Source organism: Mauremys reevesii, unplaced genomic scaffold, assembly GCF_016161935.1.
Source record: "Mauremys reevesii isolate NIE-2019 unplaced genomic scaffold, ASM1616193v1 Contig3, whole genome shotgun sequence".
NCBI lineage: Eukaryota > Metazoa > Chordata > Testudines > Geoemydidae > Mauremys > Mauremys reevesii.
In genome coordinates, this window is record NW_024100840.1 from 812,051 (window position 1) to 837,631 (window position 25,581).

The following is a 25,581-nucleotide window of genomic DNA, read 5'->3' on the forward strand; positions in this document are numbered from 1 at the left end:
TTAAAACACCCCCTCCTGCCTCAGCCCTTCCTAGCGGAAGCTGGGACAGACAACACAGAAGCCATCTATTCCACGTTATATCAGCTGAGAGCTTCCCCCTACCAGGGAGGCAAAGAGTGGCAAGTACAGGGGTAGAGAATCTGGCCATGAGTGCTCATACACCTCGGGGGTTAGCTGCTGTAGCTAAAGTGTCTAAATTGCCAGGGGGAGAAATCCCTTCAGTCACTTTTGTTGGCCTTCTCTGAATTCCTTTTCAGTGTGTCTACTTCTTTCATGAACTGAAATGCTCTTTCTTGTAGACACTGTCACTGGAGCTCTATAGACAGCAGGCATTAAACAGGGAAAAAATCAGATGCTGATACTCTTCCAAGCTCCGCCCATCACCAATGCTTTGCTCACTGGCATGGTCAGATACTATGGTGATGGACACATGCTGCTGAAATAGGCATGACCTAAATACCTAGCAAGGATAGCATGAGGTGAACTGGGGCTGTCAAGGTTCCTTCCTCACTCTGAACTTTAGGGTACACATGTGGGGGACCTGCATGAGAAGCTCTAAGCTCAGATCTGGTCTTGCTGCCACCATCCAGATTTCTCAGTGTCTGGAACACCCTCTTTCCCCCCAAAACCTTCCCCTCCCTAGGTAGCCTTGAGAGACTTCCTCACCAAGTCCCTGGTGAACACCGATCCAACCCCTTGGATCTTAACACAAGGAGAATTTAACCATCCCCCCTCCTTTCCCCCACCAATTCCTGGTGATTCCAGATCCAATCTCCTTGGATCTAAAAAAAAGGAAAAAAATCAATCAGGTATTAAGAAAAAGGCTTTTAATTAAAGAAAAGAAAGGTAAAAGAAAACCCTCTGGGAGAGATTAGCTTACCAGCTACTCTCATAGACAACAGATTCAAAACACAGAGGATGTTCCCCTGGGCAAAAATCTTAATACACACAAGAATACCCAAATTTGATAATTCCCTTAATTGCACAAGACAAGTTACAAAGAAAATAAACATAAACCTATTTATCCCTTTCTAAAACTTACTACTTTGATAAAAGGCTGGTTCCTTGATCTTTTTCACTCTGTCTGAAACTGAAACTGACTAAACAAAGGAAATTTCCCTCCTTCCTTTTGAAGCATCTTGTTCCCCCATTGGTTCCTCTGGTCAGGTGTCAGCTAGGCTAGGTGAACTTCTTAACCCTTTACAGGTAAAAGAGGAATAAACCCTTAACTATCCATTTATGACAGGGGCTTTCGTGGGATTTCCAGTCAGCTGCACTTCAAGTTTTGGCACTACTGGTGCAAAGCGACCAGTGGTGCCAAAGGGTGCAGCCAACACTCAGACACTGCATAACACCAGAAATGCCGCTATGTACTAAGAAGAGTGAAACACTGTTCTGTAAGGGACAGGCAGACAGACACCTTGACACTGTGCTGTCTTCCCGGAGCTGAGACAAGAGACATTACTCTAAGGCCTGGTCTACACTACGGGGGGGGGGTGGGAGGGGGTGTCGAACTAAGGTACGTGACTTCAGCTACGCAAATAGCATAGCTGAAGTCTAACTACCTTAGTTCGACTGACTTACCCGTCCAGACGCTGCGGAGCCGAAGTCCGCGGCTCCAAGGTCGACTCCGCCATCGCTGTTTGCAGTGGTGGAGTACTGGAGTCGACCGCAGCGCTTCCAGAGTTCGAACTATCGCGTCTAGATCAGACGTGATAGTTCGAACTCCGAGAAGTTGAATTCACCGCGTCGACCCACACGGTGAGTATGGACCAGCGCTAAGACTGGTTGGCTTCTGAAGTCAACGGGAAGGATCTCTTTTGATGGTTCATATTGACACTAGTGACACTGCATCGTGAGACATCTGACAGATACTAGATAACTTCAAGGAACTCGTAAGTGTGCTGAAGAAGAAGAATCTCCAAGCAATCTTCTCCATGATCTTTCCTGTCCCAAGAGTGAAGGAAGACAGAAGGCAGAAGAGTCTGGAAATGAAATGCTGACTAGGTAAATAGATAAGGCAGAGGGTTTGTTTTTTCTGGAAATTGGTCCAGCTTCTATGGGAAGAGGGGGCTGTGTAGTTTGGATGTCCTCCACCTCCATGGAAGGGGCACAAACTCCTCAGGGGCCACCTGGGCAGCAGGCCATTAAATGAATAACAAAAGAGGGAATGAAATTAGAGAAGGTATAAGCACTCGTTTAGCACCAAGTCATGGCGGTGAGAACAAAACTAATGAAGAAACTGAAGAGAATAAATTCTTGAATTGCCTGTATACCAATGCTAGGAGCCTGGGTAACAAACAAGAGGAATTGGAATTGTTCATTTATGAGCATAAATTTGATCTAGTTGGTATTACTGAAACCTGGTGGGATGATTTGCACTATTGTAGTGTTAATATCAATGGTTATAACCTATTTAAGAAGGCTTGAGTGGGCAAAGTGGAAGGCAGAGGGCCACTCTATGTAAAAAATGACATTGCCTGTTTCTGAGTGACTTATAAGTCAAAAGAAAATTGAATGCTTATGGATCAATACCCTAACTGATAAAGCACAGCTTGGGCTATTAGCTGGTCTCTGGTACAGACTACCAAACTACACTAGGGAACAGAATGGATGGCTCCTTACACAGCTACTTATAATGTGAGGAAGAAAAGCTATGTTATCTTGGGGGACTTCAATCTGAGTGACACAGGCTGGAAGTCTCATGCTGCCAGTACTGAAACTTCTTGTAGATGACAGTTTTTTAACTCAGAAAGTGTTCTATCCAGCACAGGGGAACACTGTGTTAGACCTCGTCTTGACAGATAAAGAGGAACTGATGACAGAACTAAAAATTAATACTAACTTTGGTACAAGTGATCATGAGTTGATCACATTTAGAATGTGCAAACAGAATAAAGTCCAGTGATACATATAAACTCGGTGCTTTAAAAGGGCCAATTTCACAAAGATGAAAAGAATGATGAGCTAAATCTGATGGGAGAAAAACACTTTACTACTGCCCAAAACCCCACATTTCCACAACCAAGAAAAAAGACTGCGCCAGCTCAAAACCCACCAGGCTTAGAGGGAAAGTGAAGGCAATTCTAATACTAACACTACTGCTAATAATAATACTCCCAATAGATAACAAATAGAAAAATGGAGAAGTTAATAGCAATGAATACAAATTCTTCTCCTTTTTCAAGGTGAAAAATGGTAGTATTCTCAATGAAAATGCAGAACTGTTCAATAAATACTTCTGTTCTGTATTTGGGGGAAAAACAGATGATGTAGTCATATCATACAATAAAAGTTTCTCCATTTCACTAGTATCTCAGGAGGATGTTAACCAGTAACTACTGAAGTTAGATATTTTAAAATCAGCAGATCCAGATAACTTGCATGCAAGAGTTTTAAAAGAATCCTGGCAATGGTATTGGTCTAGTTCTATCTGGAAATTGGTACAATTGACAGGAATAATGTAGACAAGGCAAAAGTGTGCAAAAATATTTTCAGTATTTGGGGAAAAGGTAGATGATATAGTCATATCGAATGATGATGAAATACTTTCCATTTCATTAGTAAGTGAGGAGAATGCTGAAACAGCAGCTATTAAAGTTAGACCTTTTAAAATCAGCAGGTCCAGATAACTTGCCTCCTAGAGTTTTAAGAGAACTGGCTGAGGAGCTCACTGGATCATTAAAGTTGATTTTTAATAAATCTTGGAACACTGGAGAAATTCCAGAAGACTGGAAGAAAGTCCATGTTGTGCCAATGTTTAAAATGTGTAAACAAGATGACCTGGCTAATTATAGGCCTGTCTATCTGACACTGATCTCAGGCAAGATAATGGAGTGCCTGATACTGGACTTAATTAATACAGAATTAAAGAAGGGTGTGACTCTATAAGCCTTTCAATGCCCAGTAGCAAATGGTTCACTGCATGTAACTACAAATGTTACCAGGCCTGACAAACTCACTACACATGTGATGGTGCTGCCGTAGGAGCCAACTAAGGTCACTTAATTTGGGTGAACTGCAAACAGAACAGGGCAGACCAACCCCAGAAGCTGGTGGTTGTTCTAATACTTAGATTTCCAACCATTACAGATCAGCTTCTACAGTACCTCATTGGTTACTCAGAGTCCAAACCCCGCAGTTCCCTTAAAGTGCCCAGCCTCAGGCCTTCGTCCAGACACACCTGTCAGATATGATGATGATTACTGAAAATCTTATCTCATCATATAAAAGAAAAGGTTCTTCCAATCCCAAAGGATCGGTCACATACCCAGGTCCAATTATAACTTAGATCTTACCCAAAATACACGCTATAGTCAATTCTTATTAATTAAGCTAAAATTTATTTAAAAAAAGAAAAGAGAAAGAGTTGTTTAAAAGATCAATATACAGACAGACTTGAATTCAATTCTTGAGGTTCAGATGCATAGTAGAGGTGAGCTTGTAGTTTCCAAAAGTCCTTTTAGAAATAGTCCATAGGTTACAGTTCAATGTCCATATTCAGGGTGGCTCAATGACTGGGGAATCTCAATCCTTGTGGCTTAAGGTTTCCCCCTCTTGAAACCCAAAGCAGATTTGAGTTGAAGCAGGATCGTGTCCCAGAGTTCTTATACATTTCCAGCAGCCTTTCGGCCTGAGAAAACAATAGGCTTAATTCCTTCTTCCAAACAGCCTGGCAATTAGTACATGGTAATTTATCCATTAAACAGTTCAAATACAGGGTACCACAACTTTCAAAGAAACACAGACAATAATCCTATTTCACTCAAATGTTAATATTCCTTTTTTGGTCTTTGAATCAAAGCTATAGTGATAGACAAGACCTGTTTGCTTATATCATAAGACATGAACAAACATCTACCCTTGAGATCTCTAACAATGCAGATTTGCATTTCAAAGCTCTATGAATTTACATATCTTCCTGACCAGTCCTTAAGGTTCACCCATGGGTCAGGTCAGTCGGTGAGGTGAGTTAATTAACTCTTTCTGGCCCTGTCATCTTTCAATTATGTATTATATCACACTCATAATGTCACAACATAACACTGTACTGCCACAATATTTATCCAAAGAGTATCTTGTAAAATATCAAATAAAACTGATGACATGATGGTAATTAATATCAGTGTGACACAGAGAATTATGTATGTATGTTGGAAATATGTTACTAAGTATGTCTAGACCAAGCTGTGACCTGATTGCTGAGACTTTCTCTGATCCCATTTTCCCTACCAGCTTGGGAGTTCAGAACCCTGCCTTGTTGAGCCAGACATGCTAGCATGCTTCAAACACAGACCCAGGTCTGAACCACATTCCCCAAAGCTGCAGACTTTAACTGAAAATCACTTAGCAGGTACCCTTGTCTCCAGCACCCAGATACCCAGTTCCCAATGGGATCCAAACCCCAAATAAAACCCAAATTTTACTCTGTATAAAGCTTATCCAGGATAAACTCATGAATTGTCCACCCTCTATAACACTGATAGAGAGACATGCACAGCTGTTTGCGCCCCAAGTATTAATCACTTATTCTGGGTTAATTAATAAACAAAAAGTGATTTTATTAAGTATAAAAAGTAGGATTTAACTGGTTCCAAGTAATAACAGACAGAACAAAGTAAGTTACCAAGCAAAATAAAACAAAACATGCAAGTCTAAGCCTAATACATTAAGAAACTGTTTACAGGTAAAATCTCACCCTAAGAGGTGTTCCAATAAGCTTCTTTCACAGACTAGACTCCTTTCTAGTCTGGGTCCAATCCTTTCCCCTGTACAGTTCTTGTTAGCTCCAGCTCAGGTGGTAACTCAGGGATTTATCATGACTGGAACCCCCTTTGTTCTGTTCCACCCCCTTTTATAGCTTTGGCCCAAGGCGGGAATCCTGTGTCCCTCTGGGTCCCCACCCCTCCTTCTAAATGGAAAAGGATCAGGTTTAAGATGGATTTCAGTATTAGGTGACATGGTCACATGTCACTGAGAGACCCCAAGCCTTCATTCTTCCCGGCCTGACTCACAGAAAGGCTTGCAAGTAAACAGAGCCATTTACAACCAATTGTCCTAGTTGATGGGAGCCACCAAGATTCCAAACCACCATTAATGGCCCACACTTTGCATAATTACAATAGGACCTCAGAGTTATATTTCATATTTCTAGTTTCAGATACAAGAATGATACATCTATACAAATAGGATGACCACACTCAGTAGATTATAAACATTGCAATGATACCTCACAAGAGACCTTTTGCATGAACCATATTCCTGTTACATTATATTCACACTCATTAGCAGATTTTCATAAAATCATATGGAGTGAAACATCACACAAGCTAATCAACAGTTTTATTCTAGACAAAGGAGAGTGAATTTGCCCATCTGCCTGGGTCCAGGTTTGTGGGCCAAAAACAACAGTGGGGCGGAGTAGCTCAGTGGTTTGAGCATTGGCCTGCTAAACTCTGGGTTGTGAGTTCAATCCTTAAGGGGGCCATTTAGGGAATTGGGGTAAAAATCTGTCTGGGGATTGGTCCTGCTTTGAGCAGGGGGTTGGACTAGATGATCTCCAGAGGTCCCTTCCAACTCTGATATTCTAAGGCAAGGACTTTTGTGTCTGTGGAAGTAGAGCAAGAACTGACAGGGATTTCAATGCGTACAGTCTCTTCTGTGAGCAAGAGTTAGGCTAGCTGTAACCCTAATAACACAAGATTTGTAGAAGCAAGGATTGTGTGAGGTGAGTGAGAAAGAACTGTGGGGGAAGTTGTTGCAACCCTGTGTAGAGAAGATGGAATGTAGACTAGGGTCTAAATAAGTGAGAAAAATAAGTTATCAGGATGACCTATGTATAAACAAAATGCAGCTGTTGCTCATTATTGCCTGTAACAAAGGTATAAATGCTTGCTGTAATTGTTTATCTGTAGGGAGACCTGTTCAGCTCTCTCCCTCCACGTAATTGCTAGAGATAATAAAGTATCTGATTATTTGCTGCACCCAACCAAAGAGTGAGAACTCTGTTTTTCTCTGACATGTCTGAGATAAATATCACTTATAAGGAGGCTGAGAAGACAGTAGGGGGGCAGCTACCCACAGCACAAGCAAGGAGGGAGAATAACTTTATCTGGGGATACTTTTCAAAATATACATTTCAAAGGGTTACTGGACTATAAAAAGAAGGGCACAAGGAGAGCCCGTTAGCCATCACTTAATGGACAAAAGAAGCCAGCAGTCTTGGGATCTGTGAAAGGTGGATCCTTCATGTGGGGTGAAGACTCTGAGAACTGACTGTAGGAGAGATATTGCCTGAGACCAAGCTTGTAACTGGTTAAAATTTAGACACTAGAAAGTGTGGTTTTACTTTTGTTTTATTTGCAACCATTTCTATCTCTGTTACTCTTAAACCTATGCTCTTTATTAATAAACTTATTCTTAGTTTTACTCTAAACCATCTGACTAACAAAGTGCAGTTCAGGTCCCCTGCCAAGCTAACAGGGTAGTGTGTGCTCTGTCTCTTTGCAGGCAGCGTATTTGGTAAATTCTGTGAGTGTCACTGTCAGAGAGACTGGACACTGTAGAGAGTCATCTCAGGGAAGTGGGGTCCATTGAATGTTACCTACCAGGCAAGGTTTAGACTGGCAGAGTCTGGGAGAGTTTGCTGCTGAGGTGGACAGAGTGGTGCAGCCGGAGCTGAGATACAGTTAAGCTCAAGCAATGCTCTCTCTTTCTGAGGGAGAGGGTTTCTGGGTGTCATGAGAAGAGTGTCACAGAGGGTGATATAATTAATATCAATTAGCATGAGTTTATGGAAAAAAGATCCCATCAAATCAACGTGATTTTTTTTTTGGTGTGATTACCAATTTGGTTGATAAAGGTAATAGTGCTGATCATAGAATCATAGACTCATAGAATCTCAGGGTTGGAAGGGACCTCAGGAGGTATCTAGTCCAACCCCCTGCTCAAAGCAGGACCAACCCCCAACTAAATCATCCCAGCCAGGGCTTTGTCAAGCCTGACCTTAAAAACCTGTAAGGAAGGAGATTCCACCACCTTATGTAGTAGATTTCTGTCAGGCATTTGACTTGGTTCTGTATGACATTTTGATTAAGAAATTAGAATGATACAAAATTAACATAGCACAGATTAAATGCATTAATAACTGGCTAACTGACAGGTCTCAAAATGTAACTGTAAATGAAGAATCATCATTGAGAGGATGTTTTTCCAGTGAGGTCCCTCAAGGATTGGATCTTCTCCCTGTGCCAATTAACATTTTTATCAATGACCTGGAAGAGAACATAAAATCATTACTGATGAAGTCTGAACAGCCCACAAAAATTGAGGGGAGGTAAATAATGAAGACAGGTCACTGATATAGAGTGATCTGAATCACTTGATATGAAGGGCAGAAGCAAACAATATGTGTTTTAGTCATGTATGAGGCATTGTTTTGCTTAATTTGCAAATATAGAGATGGCAGAGCTCAAGCAGAGTGTGTCAAATGAAGGACACCATTTTACAAAGTGCACTGTCCTGCCCCCACTGGTGTGACTTTGCATGCACGGTGCTCAGAGGACACCATAACAGAAGAGGTTGTTGGGGCTATGCCCTGGCACAAATTAAGCCATTTTTATACTGCTAAATGTAAATGTGTACATCTAGGAACAGAGAATGTAGGGCATACTCGCAGGAAAGTGGATTCTAACATGGGAAGCAGTGATTGAAAAGGATTTGGGGTCATGGTGGATAATCAGCTGAATATGAATTCTCAGAGTGATGCTTTTGCCAAAAGGGTTACTGTGATACTTTGAAGCATTCCCCTGTACAGGGGCCTGGTGCGACTGCTGTTGGAACATTGTGTCCAGTTTTGGTGTCCACAATTCAAGAAGCAGGTTGACAAACTGGAGATGGTCACGGTGGATTCTCCATCACTGGCAATTTTTAAATAAAGATTGGATGTAGTTTTAGGAGTTATGCTCTAGTTGAAATAGGCATTAATTCAGGGGACTAACCAGTATAAAAAGAGATGAATTATCTGCAGGTTCTTTGTAATAGCTGGGGTTACGAACAGAAAACATGTCTAGCTGCATGAAAAGAAATCAGGTCCTTTTAACATTATTTAGCAAATTGTTCCCACAGCTATGGAAGGCTATACTGCATTTGGCCTCTGATGATTTAGTAGCAGCCATCTCAGAAATAGAACTCAGTAACTTAAAAAGAAAGGTAACTTTGACACAGAATCAAATGTGTGTGCTGAAAAAAAGACTCACATTTATAAAAACTCTGATAAGAGGGTCTCACTTAAAAGAAAGAAACATCTGGTGAAGCAGACTGGAGGGTTTCTCACACCTCTGTTAAGTTTTGCTTTGTCTCTGATAATGGTTCTAACATCCTCGACTGAGTCAGGGCTGTCACCCAGATGCACTCCATTCCCAGAAGACATGCACGTAAAGATTGGGAGTTGTTTATGAATGCTATGGCAGAGCTGAACCTATCATCTTCCATCATGGGCAATGCAGCCAACGGAAGTCTTTTGGAACACCTGAAGGCCTCAACCACTGACATGGGGGTTATCTGAAAAATGACACCAGCATCCCCTTTTTTGCCTTCCAAAAAAGAAAATTGTCTCAAAGATACGAATGGTTCAGTGTGTAATGTTTTTCACATTCTAATTCACATATAATTTAAAAAATTGTAATGTTTTGCTTTAGATAAAACACTTCTATACTTTTCAAAAAAAAATCTACATATAGTTTCTCAGATTTGGCCATTGTAAAAAAATATGAACAAAAGGCCACCAGACAGCAATTGTCTTTAAACTCCTCACCTGAGGTGATTTATTGAGAAACATTGATATGAAAATTGTTGTAAGATACACATGTCTGCACTTATTGATATATGTTTTGAGTGAGCTAAGAATTTACATTTTATATTTTTACAAAATCATCATCTGGTAATTTTGCACTTAAGTTGTTAGAAACAATTTTAAAATCTTTTGTCAAAAGATTGCTATGGTAATGTAAGGGAAAAAAAGGCAGTGGTAGCCACAGTCAACAGAGCAATGGTCTTGTAATTGTCTAGTATGAAACGCATTGTTGATGACATTTTTGTTTAAAAAATTCACAATATTTCTAGGAAACACATTGTTTGAGGGAAGCCCATATGAGTCAAAAAACCTCTGAAGTTACGTTCCACCAGGTGCAAGGCGAGCCAATGTTCACCTGGTTGATTGTGCGGATGCATGTTGACCACCAAACCTAGGGGTCTCCAAGACAGCCTGCCACCAAGGAGTCAATTGCAAATGAAAACATCTAAGAACTTTTTTTTTATGTAAGGGTCCACAGATAACACATGTGAGAGCTGCACTGTGTCCATATTCACATGCAGTCATATAGAACATTTCTCCTCCGATTTATTAAAAACCTCAGACACAATCATATTGAAAGTAACCATTAAAGCTGTTGTAAAACATATTTTCTGCTCTCCGGTTCTCTAATCAGAGAATAGTGATCTTTGCATTCCTGATCAGGAGACAGGTCAAAGGCAAACAAGGTGTAACCCTGTGCAAACTCCTCTTGGTCGATTAACAGAGAACAATCTTTCATGTGTTTACCAGCTATCTGTACCACATTCATGTACTCTTTCATGCAGTGCCCAGCTTAGAAGTTTGGTTGCAGAAGCTTCACTGGTATCTGTTCACCATCCACATATAAGGCCACAAAATTAATATTGCAATGTTTAAAGTGAAAAGGGCTTTCAGTGTAACTTCTGCTAAAGTCACTGCCAGTCAAGAGTTAAAATTTAGCTAACAGAAACTGCAGATCAAGCAAAAATGCTTCAGTAGCGCAAGGACACTGACAACTGTAAACACTTGATAAACTTATATGGTCAAATGTCTGCCCAGTAACTTAGCTCTTAGAACAGAACAAACCCTCCCTTCACAGCCCACCAGATATCTGTAAGCACTCAGCCCTATCCGCCCCTCGCCTTTTCTGCCTGCTCTGTAGCCATATATACTTGATTCAATCAGGATGACCTCTATATGTACATACTGTTCCTATTTTTATCTTTGTTCAGAGTTCTCTCTTGACTTGTAACAATGTCTGTCTCTGTATGTACAAATAAATGCAAATGAATTAATAAGAGAATGTATATGACTGGTCACTATGGCACCATATTTTTGAATCTGATTATCAGTCTTCCCAGTACCGCGAATAAATCCCCTTCAGTATTGTCTGTGCCTGCCTGATTCTTTGGGAAAAGAATCTTTTTGCCTAACAGCATCATTATCCACAAACTCTAGGTTAAGCATTTTGGGTAACTGTCCCAGGAACAGATTCTCCTGGTTACTGATCCTGCTGTCTGCAGGAATGCTAAATAGTTTCATTCCCACACAGTCCATGGAATATTTAGCATTAGCGGTAAGCAGGGCCTCCACGTGCCCCAGACAGATGCCAGGAACCACGCATACTTTCGTTACAAAAAGGGACGCTGATATGATGCACGGTTTAAAGCCTTTGGTCACATCAGCAGTTAAGCAGAAGATGTCTTTACTGCATGTCAGTTTAATTTTCACATCCACCCAATTCAACAAAAAAGTTTTTTCTTGAAAAAACAGGTTGCTGTGTAGATGACCCAACAGCTCAGGGCTGTCAGATTTGCCCAGCTCACAAACCCTAGATTCCTCAGGGCTGTCAGATTTGCCCACCTCACAAACCCTAGATTCCCACCATCCAGTTCCATTGCTTTGTGTTGTCCCGGAGTATTACTGTAAAACAGGTTGGCAAAATATTGTGTGGCAAAGGTGTCGTTTCTGTTACTGAACATTGATTCTAAAAAGGCCCTGTAAGAGTAACAGCTGCTGCTTTGGTTTACAAGGTGACCTCCCAGCATGACATCAAATTGACTGAAAATAGGCTGCCCTGATGAGTTTGGTTCTGTCTTCTTTTACAATCTTGGAACAAAGGTACAGAAGCATGTTGTTTTAATCCAAATAATTTATGTTATTCCCAGCTATCAAAAAGTTCATGGGGTCAGCCTCCATAATGGCCAAAATATGTGGCACCTCTGTGTAGATGCTTTTTCTTGATTCTGGTCTGAGTAGGGGCTATTTTGAACAAGTCTAGTTCAGATTTGGTTCACTGTTCAGATTGTGACACACTGTACCTCAAAATAGCACCCTGTAACTCCTACATTCATCACTCAAATGTGACATTGCGGAACTACTAACTGTAGTCTGTAACCTATCATTTATATCAGCTTCTGTACCAGATGACTGGAGGATAGTGTAACCCTAATACAAATGATTAGTATAAGAATTATTAATATTGTAATAGAATGAAGTTTTAAGATTAATTTAGTTTAAGTTTACGTTTTTGACTAAAGTTTGCAATGCTAATGTGTGGGCCTTAGACAGGCCGCAAATGTTAGCCGTAGTTTCTGATGTTAGGATAAAGGTAAATTAGAAGGAATGGAATGTTATGGAAGTAGCCTGGTACTAAACATGATTTTTATACCACGCTGCAATGTTTGTGTGAATGAGAGTAAGAATGTTTCAAGACATATATAAGCGTGAAGGCCACTGCACATCCAGATAGCCAAAGGAGGGGCCGAGACTTGGAGGCACTGAAAGAAAGCTGGACCAGGGCAGATTGACAATCCCAGAAGCAATAGGCTGGCGCCCCTTGACCAGGAACAGATAACGACTCCTCCCAGAACAACAACAGCCAGAGGGGATTGTGACCTTATTGACATAAACTGTGACCATATAGATCATTGTTGCAACCACTGTTATATATTTGCAGTAAATATTGTACAAAGGTTGTCATGTGAGGTGTCTATGAAAAGGTTATGATTATGCTATCTATATGTGTGTATCATTTTTGTAGTTGAAGTTATGAATATTGGCTATACTTGTATTTCAATGTGTTTGATTCTAAGTAGCATTAGTGAAGCATTTGGTGAGTTTCTTCAGAAAGGAATTTGCAGATTAAGTGCCCAATCAAGAAACACTTAACTGACAATGGACCTTGGGAGACTCCAATCCACATATGAGAAGTCTTCCTGGAATGTTCAAGGTCCAGGGCTTGGTCATTTGGGATCGGGAGAACCTTTTTTCTTTTACTGGGGTTTTGGTTTTCATAAACATTCATCCACATAATGAATGGCACTGGTGGTAATACTGGGAAACTGAAGTGTCTAAGGGAATTGCTTGTATGACTTATGGTTAGCCAGTGGGGTGAGACCGAAATCTTCTCTGTTTGGCTTGTTTGGTGCCTTAATAATAAAAGAAACCCAGCCCTGGGCTGTAACTGCCCTGCTCTAAGCAATTCATCCTGAATTGATACTCTCAGTTGTGTCCCACCGGAGGCAGCATCGTTATAGGGATTATCAGCAGACTGTTATCGGATAACCACGTAAAAAACTTGCAGATAACATTTGTTGCAGAAAGACTGATTGTGATGCTAAGAAACTGATTAGAGGCCTGACAAGGCAAAAGGCATAGACTTGCATGGAAGGAAGGTCTTTTAAAGATTGAGTGTCCTGCATAGAATCATAGAAGATTAGAGTTGGAAGAGACCTCAGGAGGTCATTGTGACGTTGCACCCCATAAGGCTTTATGAAAATATGCTTATAAATGTATATATGACGTGACTGGAATATGTTTTATGCTACATATGCCATGTAGCATATCTCTGTAAACGTTGTGATCTACTGAATCTATTCCTCCTATTTGTATGCATGTATCTTTTTGTGTTCGAAATTATGAATATTGGCTGTGTACTTGCTTGATTTCTAAGTAGCCTTAGTAAAGAATTTGGTCAGCTTCTTGAGAAAGGAAGGTGCAAGTTAAGTGCCCAGTCAAGAAGCACTTAAAGGACAATGGATTTTGGAAGGCTCCAATCCATATAAGAAGTCTACATGAGGACGTTTAAGGTATCATGTGAACCACAGCTTCTACCTGTAAGTTCTGAGTCATGCATGGATGTGTGACTTGCCCATGTGAATCCAAAACTACATCTTGTAGCAGGAATTCTACACAGGGTGAGGGAGGGGTATCCACCCACAAGAGAAAATCTATTTAAACCCTGGGAGACCCCTCCATTTTGTCTTCAGCTGGCTCAAGAGAGAACCACTCCACCCCCAAGGATACCTGAGAGAACCTGGAACAAAGGACTGTAACCAAAGGGGGTGTTAATGATTGCTTGACCCAGATTAGAAAGAGACTAGTTTGTAAAAGGAAGCTCACTGGAACACCTCTGAGGGTGAGGTTTTATCTGTATTCAGTTTTCTTACTGTATTAGGCATAGGCTTGCGTGTTTTATTTTATTTTGTTTGGTAACTTACTTTGTTGTGTCTGCTATTACTTGGAACCACGTAAATCCTACTTTCTGTATTTAATAAAATCACTTTTTACTTATTAATTAACCCAGAGTATATATTAATACTTGTGGGGGCAAACAGCTGTGCATATCTCTCTATCAGTGTTACAGAGGGCGAACAATTTATAAGTTTACCCTGTATAAGCTTTATATTGGGTAAAACGGATTTATTTGGGGTTTGGACCCCATTGGGCATTGGGCATCTGAGTGTTAAAGACAGGAACACTTCTTAAGCTGCTTTCAATTAAGCCTACCGCTGTTAGGGGACATGGTTCAGACCTGGATCTGGGTTTGTAGCAGGCTAGCGGGTCTGGCTCAAACCAGGCAGGGCACTGAAGTCCCAAGCTGCCAGGACAGGAAACCAGAGGCAGAAGTAGTCTTGGCACATCAGTTTACAGCCCCAAGAGGGTTTCTGTGATCCAACCCATCACAGTCATGTAGTCCAATCCCCTGCTCAAAGCAGGACCAACACAAACTAAATCATCCCAGCCAGGGCTTTGCCAAGCTGGGCCTTAAAAACCTCTAAGGATGGAGATTCCACCACCTCCCAAGGTAACCCACTCCAATGCTTCACCACCTTCCTAGTGAAATAGTGTTTCCTAATATCCAACCTAGACCTCCCCCACTGCAACTTGAGATCATTGCTCTTTGTTCTGTCATCTGCCACCACTGAGAACAGTCTAGATCCATCCTCTTTGGAACCCCCCTTCAGTTAGTTGAAGGCTGCTATCAAATGCCCCCTCACTCTTCTCTTCTGCAGACTAAACAATCCCAGTTCCCTTAGCCTCTCCTCTGAAGTCATGTGCCCCAGTCCCCTAATCATTTTTGTTGACCTCCGCTGGACTGTCTCAATTTTTTCCACATCCTTTCTGTAGTGGGGAGCCCAAAACTGGACACAATACTCTAAATGTGGCCTCACCCATGCTGAATAGAGGGGAATAATCACTTCCCTCAATCTGCTGCCAATGATCCTACTAATGCAGCCCAATATGCTGTTAGCCCTCTTGCAACAAGGTGTCAAGGTTCCTCCCCCACTTTGAACTTTAGGGTACAGATGTGGGGACCTGCATGGACACTTCTAAGCTTAATTACTAGCTTAGATCTGGTAACACTGCCACCATCCAGAATTTCAGTGTCTGGATCACTTTCTGTCCTCCCAAAACCTTCCTAGGCAGCCTTGAGAGGCTTTTTCACCAAGTTCCTGGTGAACACCGACCCAACCCCTTGGATCTTAACACAAGGAGAATTTAACCATCCACCCTTCTTTCCACCACCAATTCCTGGTGAGTCCAGATCCAATCCCCTTGGATCTTAACACAAGGGGAAAAAAACCAATCAGGTTCTTAGAGACTCATAGACTTTAAGGTCAGAAGGGACCATTATGATCATCTAGTCTGACCTCCTGCACAAAGGCCACAGAATCTCACCCATCCACTTCTATAACAAACCCCTAGCCTATGTCTGAGTTATTGAAGTCCCCAAATTGCGGTTTGAAGACCTCAAGCTGCAGAGAATCCCCCAGCAAGTGACCTGTGCCCCATGCTGCAGAGGAAGGCGAAAAACCTCCAGGGCCTCTGCCAATCTGCCCTGGAGGAAAATTCCTTCCCGACCCCAAATATGGCGATCAGTTAAACCCTGAGCATGTGGGCAAGACTCACCAGCCAGCACCCAGGAAAGAATTCTCTGTAGTAACTCAGATCCCAACCCATCTAACATCCCATCACAGACCACTGGGCATATTTACCTGCTGATAATCAAAGATCAATTGCCAAATTAATAGCCAAAATTAGGCTATCCCATCATACCACCCCTCCATAAATTTATCAAGCTTAGTCTTAAAGCCAGATATGTCTTTTGCCCCCACTACTCCCCTTGGAGGGCTGTTCCAGAACTTCACTCCTCTAATGGTTAGAAACCTTCATCTAATTTCAAGTCTAAACTTCCTAGTGTCCACTTTATATCCATTTGTTCTTGTGTCCACATTGGTACTGATCTTGAATAATTCCTCTCCCTCCCTAATATTAATCCCTCTGATATATTTATAAAGAGCAATCATATCCCCCCTCAACCTTCTTTTGGTTAGGCTAAACAAGCCAAGCTCTTTCAGTCTCCTTTCATAAGACAGGTTTTCCATTCCTCAAATCATCCTAGTAGCCCGTCTCTGAACCTGTTCCAGTTTGAATTCACCCTTCTTAAACATGGGAGACCAGAACTGCACACAGTATTCCAGATGAGGTCTCACCAGTGCCTTATATAACGGTACTAACACCTCCTTATCTTTGCTGGAAATACCTCGCCTGATGCATCCTAAAATTGCATTAGCTTTTTTAACGGCCATATCACATTGGCGGCTCATAGTCATCCTGTGATCAACCAATACTCCGAGGTCCTTCTCCTCCTCTGTTACTTCCAACTGATGTGTCCCCAATTTATAACTAAAATTCTTGTTATTAATCCCTAAATGCATGACCTTGCACTTTTCACTATTAAATTTCATTCTATTACTTTTACTCCAGTTTACAAGGTCATCCAGATCTTCCTGTATGATATCCCGGTCCTTCTCTGTGTTAGCAATACCTCCCAGCTTTGTGTCATCCGCAAACTTTATTAGCACATTCCCGCTTTTTGTGCCAAGGTCAGTAATGAAAAGGTTAAATAAAATTGGTCCCAAAACTGATCCCTGAGGAACTCCACTAGTAACCTCCTTCCAGCCTGACAGTTCGCCTTTCAGTATGACCCGTTGTAGTCTCCCTTTTAACCAGTTCCTTATCCAACTTTCAATTTTCATATTTATCCCCTTTTCCAATTTAACTAATAATTCCCCATGTGGAACCGTGTCAAATGCCTTACTGAAATCGAGGTAAATTAGATCCACTGCATTTCCTTTGTCTAAAAAATCTGTTACTTTCTCAAAGAAGGAGATCAAGTTGGTTTGGCACGATCTACCTTTTGTGAAACCATGTTGTATTTTGTCCCAATTACTATTGACCTCAATGTCCTTAACTACCCTCTCCTTCAAAAATTTTTCCAACACTTTACATACTACAGATATCAAACTAACAGGCTATAGTTACTCGGATCACTTTTTTTCCCTTTCTTAAAAATAGCAACTATGTTAACAATTCTCCAGTCGTACGGTACAACCCCTGAGTTTACCGATTCATTAAAAATTCTTGCTAATGGGCTTGCAATTTCATGTGCCAGTTCCTTTAATATTCTTGGATGAAGATTATCTGGGCCCTCCGATTTAGTCCCATTAAGCTGTTCGAGTTTGGCTTCTACTTCGGATGTGCTAATATCTACCTTCATATTCTCATTCCCAATTGTCATCCTTCCATTATCCCTAAGCTCCTCATTAGCCTTATTAAAGACCGAGGCAAAGTATTTATTTAGATATTGGGCCATGCCTAGATTTTCTTTAACCTCCACTCCATCCTCAGTGTTTAGGTCCCACTTCTTCTTTCTTTGTTTTCTTCTTATTTATATGGCTATAGAACCTTTTACTATTCGTTTTAATTCCCTTTGCAAGGTTCAACTCTACATGGCTTTTAGCCTTTCTCACTTCATCCCTACATGTTCTGACCTCAATAAGGTAGCTTTCCTTGCTAATCCCACCAATCTTCCACTCCCTGTAGGCTTTCTGCTTTTTCTTAATTACCTCTCTGAGATGCTTGCTCATCCAGCTTGGTCTACAACTCCTGCCTATGATTTTTTCCCCTTTCTTGGGATGCAGGCTTCTGATAGTTTCTGCAACTTTGATTTGAAGTAATTCCAGGCCTCCTCTGCCTTTAGATCCGCAAGTTCTTCAGTCCAATCCACTTGCCTAACTAATTTCCTTAATTCTTTAAAGTTAGCCCTTTTGAAATAAAAAACCCTAGTCCCAGATCTATTTTTGTTTATCCTTCCATCTAGTTTGAACTGAATTAACTCATGATCACTCGAACCAAGGTCGCCCCCTACAACCATTTCTTCTATGAGGTCCTCACTACTCACCAAAACCAAATCTAAAATGGCATCCCCCCTTGTTGGCTCTTCAACTACTTGATGAAGAAATCCATCAGCTGCACATCCAGAAAAATCTGAGCCCTATTACTACTACTAGCACTTGTCCTCCAGTCTATATCTGGGAAGTTAAAGTCCCCCATGATCACACAATTCCCATTAGTGTTTACTTCATTAAAAACATTAAAGAGGTCTCTATCCATATCCAGATCAGATCCCGGCAGTCCGTAGCACACCCCAAGCACTATCTCAGGGGAGGCTCTAGTAGCTTTCTTTCCCAATGTGATTTTTGCCCAGACAGACTCTGTCTTATCCATTCCATCCCTTCTTATTTCTTTACAGTTAACCTCATCATTGATATACAATGCTACTCCACCACCTTTGCCTTTATTTCTGTCTTTCCTAAACAGCACATAGCCTTCAATATCTGTACTCCAGTGATGACTACTATTCCACCATGTTTCTGTTATACCTATAATATCCGGTTTCGCTTCCTGCACCAGTAGCTCTAATTCCTCCATTTTGTTTCCTAGGCTCCTCGCATTAGTGTACAAACAGCTTAATTTTTTCCGTTTGGCTTCACTGACATTCTTGATCTGGTTAGGCACAGACATTCTACCACCAGTATCACCTATTAGACTGGTATCTACACTACCCTTCCTCCTTATGTCCATTCTTCTGCTCATGGCTGTATCCTCTCTTACTTTGTTTTCTTCCCTCTCGGTGTTAAATTCCGGTGTGGAGATTACCTGGACAGCTCCCAGGACCTTTAAATAACTGCTGGAGCTACCAGCTGCAGAGGCAGCTGGGAGCCCCGAGGTTTGGGGTCCATTTAAAGGGACAGGGGCTCCGGCCGCCACTATGGCAGCGGAGCCCCGGGCACTTTAAATCACCGCCTGAGCACTGCTGCAGGAGCTCCGAGGTAGCAATGGCGTCCGGGGACTCCAGTGGTGATTTAAAGGGCCAGGGGCTTCCTACTGCTGCTACTGCAGCGAGCCTCAGGCCCTTTAAATTGCCACCGCGGGAAGCTGGTCTGGTATAGCATACTGACTCTTGCCGGTACACCATTCCAGGGCATACTGGCTTACTTTCACCTCTGACTAACAGGGACATAAAGTGGCTTTTTATATGTGATGTTGACAAACTCATTGTTCCTTCCTTGGATGGGGACACAGTATAATAGGGGTATGGAAAAAGTCCCCCCAAAACGTGTTCTACAATATCCGTGTATAGATACTAGGAGCTCAAATCCCCTCTGATATCTGCCAAGAAAGGGAATTTTTGGACAATGAACTTTGGGCCCACACCCAGAATACTAACTAGTCCCCCAACTGGTAGAAAACATATAAGTCTAACTTTTCTACCAGTAGGATCATAGTTTATGACCACCACAGGTGGTCCAGGATGGTGAGCCATGGTACTGTTCATATGATCCAATAATTCAGGTATGGACAAGTAATAACCTTGTTGTAGGGTGAAACTCCATTTCTTATCTCCAAGCTCAACTTTCAAAGACATGTGTTTGTTGACACTGTTCCAGCTGTGTGGCTATTGTATTTCCACAAACCCAAGGGATTAATTAGTTTTATTTAAAGTTTGAGCTGGTGTGCTGGGGGAAAATTCCAGAGCTGGCATTGATAGGTAAAGTGATGTAAAAGCCACTGTCACTCATTTTTTACTTTCTTTGCAGGAGTAATCATTTTTGTTTGTGTCTCAATGACACAGAGTTGAGATGCTTCCATCCAGCTGTTAAACTTATTGGGCCGCCACCAACCATTTCACTAGTAGCTGCTTTCTCCCTTCACTTTTCCTTTCTCTGCTAGAACTTTTCAGTCTTGTAAATTCTGTCCCATTAGGGATTTACTTTTTGTAATTCTTCAGGGTAAAAAGATTGAGTAATTATCTCACCCTTGTAATCATTTAATCAGTAAACACGTCTGTGGCCCTTGGTTCAGGCTTAATCTACTATGAATATCTCATTGGTAAAAGTTTGTTCATATCCTTTTCCAAAAGGTCCTTTGGTTTTTGATAGTTTCACGTTACTTTTCAAAAGGTGCAACAACCCTTTTTATTGTAAAACCATCTCTGTAAACTTTTTCCATACCTTCAGAGAATTTGAGGGGTTAAAATCAACAGGACTGGAATGTATAGTTCTGTGAAAGCTCTGATTGTAGCTCTTTATAAACTCAGCTAACACATTGATGTAGTGAAAGGTGTCAGAGGATGAAAAATATCTCTGCAACCTAGAATTTAAAGTTCTGATTAATCACTCCACAACCCTCAATTTGACTTCATTATTAGTACAAAATACTGAACACCATGCCACTTTAACAATCTGCTTAAATGTTTGTTTAAACATTCTTTCCTCTGATTGGTTTGTGATTTTTTAGGCACATGACCTTCACTGAAAATAGATTTAAAGCCTTGGATACTTCACCCACATTTGGCTAGAATGTCTATAGCTGTTAAGATGTACTTTAAAACTCCGTTATGTTTGGAGAACCAGTGTATATCCACCAAATCTGCCTGCCATTGCACATCCGCATCTTAAACAATGGGGGTGTGATATGTTTTAATTAACAGAGCCATCTCTGTAGACATGACTGCTATTTGTAATGTCTTTTATTAACATGAGTATGGAGGGGGACACATTCACAGCAAGAAATTTAAACAAGTTTTATTCATCACCGGGTTTAACACCCCCTTTTACAGCCACCTGTTAAAATGGATGCCATGACCCCTACCATTAGGGGGTCTCAGTTAGTTCATTCTTCCATTTTGTTCTTATCCAGATTTTCCTCTAGAGATCTGCCTCAGGCACAAGCAAACAACAGCTGATGCATGATAGATTTACTCCCACAGGGTCACCAGACTCTAGAAGGCATCACTGAATTATCAAAAGATTTTCAGAAAAGAGACTGCTGTAAGCCCCCTGTCTGTTTACACAACCCCAGTTTGAATCCTACCCCCATTACGTACCATCCTCAACCATCACTTCTTATCGTTCATTTATGTGTTCAACAACTTCTCTGTTCACCTTTTCCACTAGTGACTACCAGCAGTCATGGTCGCCTTCCTCCATGGGAGCAGATAATGAGAGGCTATCATGCTTGTCAGGCTGCCTCGCAAGTGCTTATGTCTCGGATTCCAGCATATCCGTCAATGGCTGAGCCAAAGAGCTCCCCTCAGCCACTCCTTCCTCTTTGGAACTGTTGTTGATGTAGTGCTTTCTCCACAGGCAGGCAAAGGCTCTCTAAGCTACAACAAATATTGAAGTTCGGGGGGTGGTTAAGAAGTCCAGGTTTCCTCTCAGTGTTTCCATGATTTCTGAAATATGCATTCTTGAAATGACACAGCCTCTTCCACGTGGCATTGGACTTCTGAGGGAGGTGCTGCTGGCTAGCCAACTATCGAGCTCCAGAGATCAGGGGTTCCAGCCTAGACCTTCGCACTACACCTATTCTGACTGGTACAGGTTTCCCTTCTGGGATGGGCTAAGGAGACTGAAACCTGATCCAATTGGTAGAGGGTAGTGGGAGGAGTTCTCAGAGGGATCAGATACCATTCCCTTGCTTGGACTACATAAGTTATATGCCCAGTGGATGGGTCTTATGGGGACAGGTGGGCAAGGTCTGCGGGGCCAAGGGCCAGGGCCAATCTGAAAGGTCAGCAGACCAGCATTTGAATGACAGTATGCCCCTTATACTATTTGGATGTTAATTGCAACTTACACATGTAAACCATAAACTATATTAAAGAACTGCTGATAGCAATTGTGATAAATGAAGCACGGGGGGGGGGGGTTGCTCCTTTTTATGAACACCCAGCCAGCCAGGTAGCTATAAAATCTCTCTTAGGGTATGTCTACACTACAAGAGTAGTTCGATTTAACTTAGGTCAAATTTGTGGATTCGACCTTATGAAGTCGAATTTGTGTATCCACACTAAGGACACTAATTCGACTTTGTGAGTCCACACTAACGGGGCAAGCGTCGACATTGGAAGTGGTGCATTCTGGGCAGCTATCCCACAGTTCCCGCAGTCCCCGCTTCCCATTGGAATGCTGGGTAGAGCCCCCAATACCTGCTGGGGGAAAAATGTGTCGAGGGTGGTTTGGGGTAACTGTCGTCATTCAACCGTCACTCCCGCCCTCCCTCCCTGAAAGCGCCGGCGGGAAATCTGTTCGCGCACTTTTCTGGTCAGTGACAGCACGGACGCCACAGCACTGCGAGCATGGAGCCCGCTGCGATCATCGCTGCACTTATGGCCGTTGTCAACTCCTCGCACCTTATCGTCCACCTCTTCCACAGTCAGCTGCTGAGAAATCGGGCGAGGAGGCTCCGCAGCGGTGAGGACATGAAGTGTGAGAGTGGCACAGACCTCTCACAAAGCACGGGATCCCGCGCCGTGGAGATCATGGTGGCAATGGGTCATGTTCATGCTATGGGACGGCGATTCTGGGCCCGGGAAACAAGCACGGACTGGTGGGACCGCATAGTGCTGCAGGTCTGGGATGAATCACAGTGGCTGCGAAACTTCAGGATGCGTAAGGGCACTTTCCTTGAACTGTGTGACTTGCTGGCCCCTGCCCTGAAGCGCCAGGACACCCGGATGCGAGCAGCCCTGAGTGTGCAGAAGCGAGTGGCCATAGCCCTCTGGAAACTTGCAACGCCAGACAGCTGCTGGTCAGTAGCGAACCACTTTGGCGTGGTCAAATCTACCATGGGGGTTGCTGTGATGCAAGTAGCCCACGCAATCGTTGACCTACTGCTCTCAAAGGTAGTGACCCTGGGAAACGTCCAGGTCGTCATAGATGGCTTCACCGCGATGGGATTCCCAAACTGCGGTGGGGCTATAGATGGGACTCACATCCCTATCCTGGGACCGGCCCACCAGGCCAGCCAGTATATTAACCGAAAGGGCTACTTTTCAATGGTGCTGCAAGCACTGGTGGACCATAGGGGACGTTTTACTAACATCTACATCGGGTGGCCGGGCAAGGTTCATGACGCGCGTGTTTTCAGGAACTCTGGTCTGTTTAGACGCCTGCAGGAAGGTAGTTTCTTCCCGGACCACAAAATAACTGTTGGGGATGTGGAGATGCCTACAGTGATCCTCGGGGACCCAGCCTACCCGCTAATGCCCTGGCTCATGAAGCCCTATACAGGCGCCCTGGACAGTGACGAGGAGCTCTTCAACTACCGGCTGAGTAAGTGCAGAATGGTGGTGGAGTGTGCTTTCGGACGTCTCAAGGGGAGATGGAGGAGCTTACTGACTCGCTCAGATCTCAGCGAAACCAATATCCCCATTGTTATTGCAGCTTGCTGTGTGCTCCACAATCTCTGTGAGAGCAAGGGGGAGACCTTTATGGCGGGATGGGAGGTTGAGGCAAATCGCCTGGCTGCTGATTACGCTCAGCCAGACACCCGTGCAATTAGAAGAGCCCAGCGGGAAGCGCTGTGCATCCGGGAGGCTTTGAAAGCTAGGTTCCTCATAGAGCAGGGTAACCTATGACTGTTAGCCTCACATGGTTGACTAAGTTTTCTCCCAGCAGCATGGGAATGGGATAATCGTCATAGACTGCAAAACTTCATATTCCTGACCATCCCTTGTACTGGACAGGCAACTTGGCTGTACGGCGGTTAAAAGAGTTTGCTTTGAAGGGTTGCACCATCACTTGAGTCTCTGGGTCGATGAATTTGGGGTCCACTAGGAATTGGTGGATAGCTGACACCTGTGCTCCAGTGTCTCTCCACCCATAATTTTCCTCCTGCCCACACTCACAGTTTCCCTTTGCTCTGAGGGTGTCTATGAGGCATCTGGGCTTGAAGGTTCTCAGTGTGACCCCGGGGTAATGAGTTGCAGTTGTCCGGTGCCCCAGCTGATTACATTTAAAGCATCGTCCAGTGACTTGTCACTGGGGCGAGGTGGGTTGCTGAGGAGTAGGGTAGACAAGAGGGCATCTGGGGTTTCCCTGGCTGTGTGGAGGGCTCCTCCTTGTGAGGTGGGGCATTGGGCTGTCCCCGGTGGTAGTGTGTCATTTTGGGTTGCCCCTTCCGGTATCCCCACAAACTGCTACTAGCTTTCTTCTTCTCCACCACCTCCACCCATCTGGTTCCGAACTCCCCCACCTCAGTTATGGTTTTGGGCTGCCCATCTAGGATGTATCTTTGAATCTCTTCAGGAATATCCTCTAAGAACTGCTCCTTTTGCATTAGGAGAGACAGCTCTTCCAGAGTCTTAGCACTTGTTCCTGATATCCAGGCATCCCAAACTTCCACAATGTAGTAGGCATGTCGGGTAAATGCCACATTTGGTTTCCCCCTTAGGGCTCAGAACTGCTGATGGGCATGCTCGGAGGTGAGCCCCATCCTAATTCTTGCCTTTTTTTTAAAAAAAACGTTTACTCATTCATGAGTTCTTTAGGCATTTCAGCTGCCACCTCTGCTAAGAGTCCACTGAGTTGTGGCCTCAGCTCCACCATGTACTGGTCTGTAGGGATGCTGTACCCAAGGCAGGCCCTTTCAAAATTTTCTAAGAAGGCCTCTGTATCATTGCATACCCTATATACTGGGAATTTACTGGAATGGGGAGCAGTACCTGGAATAGGGACGGCAGGGTCTCCTGGCTGGTTCATTGCATTAGTCTTTTCCAGCTCAAAGCGCCTCTCCTTCCTTCTCTCTTCCACGTCTAAGTGCCTCTTCTCCTTCTCCACTTCTGCTTCAAAGCACCACTTCTTCATTTCTGCTTCTAACCACTTCACTTCACCCTCCTTCCTTTGTAGCCTCAGCCCTTTTGTATTCCCCCTCCCCATCTAACTTTGTGCAAAATATTTGCTTTGCTCAATTGGGCAGGGGCAATGGAAGCCCAGGAGGTGACTAAGGTGGCTGTGGACACCAAATTTTATTGTTCCGCCGGCAGGTGCAGATTCAAATACCACTGGCGGTGCATGGCAGGGAGGTTCTGGAGGGGTCCTTTCTGGTGCCCCATCGAGAGGCCCAGTACCGGGTTTACTATTCTTCAGGGGAGGCCCGATGCTTTCTCTGTTGGGCAGTGGGGCACATTCGGAGGGATTGTCCCTGGCCCAGCTTGGAGGGACATCTGGGATCCCTGATAACTGGAAGGGCGACGGCCCTACCATCGCTGGGAGCCCTGATGACAGGGTCCCTGGGGTCGCCCCTCTTCCATCCATGACCAATGTCAACTCCGC

General features: G+C 43.1%; 1 protein-coding gene across 1 annotated transcript in view; it reads right to left on the reverse strand.

Moving 5' to 3' along the window:
- The window catches only part of LOC120393754 (GTPase IMAP family member 3-like), a 40,591-nt gene extending 15,478 nt beyond the window's left edge, over positions 1–25,113 (reverse strand). The window contains exon 1 of the mRNA XM_039518253.1: positions 24,972–25,113. Within this exon, the coding sequence (XP_039374187.1) occupies positions 24,972–25,113 (142 nt within the window). The remainder of the gene's footprint in view (positions 1–24,971) is intronic.
- Between the last annotated feature and the right edge of the window lie 468 nt (positions 25,114–25,581).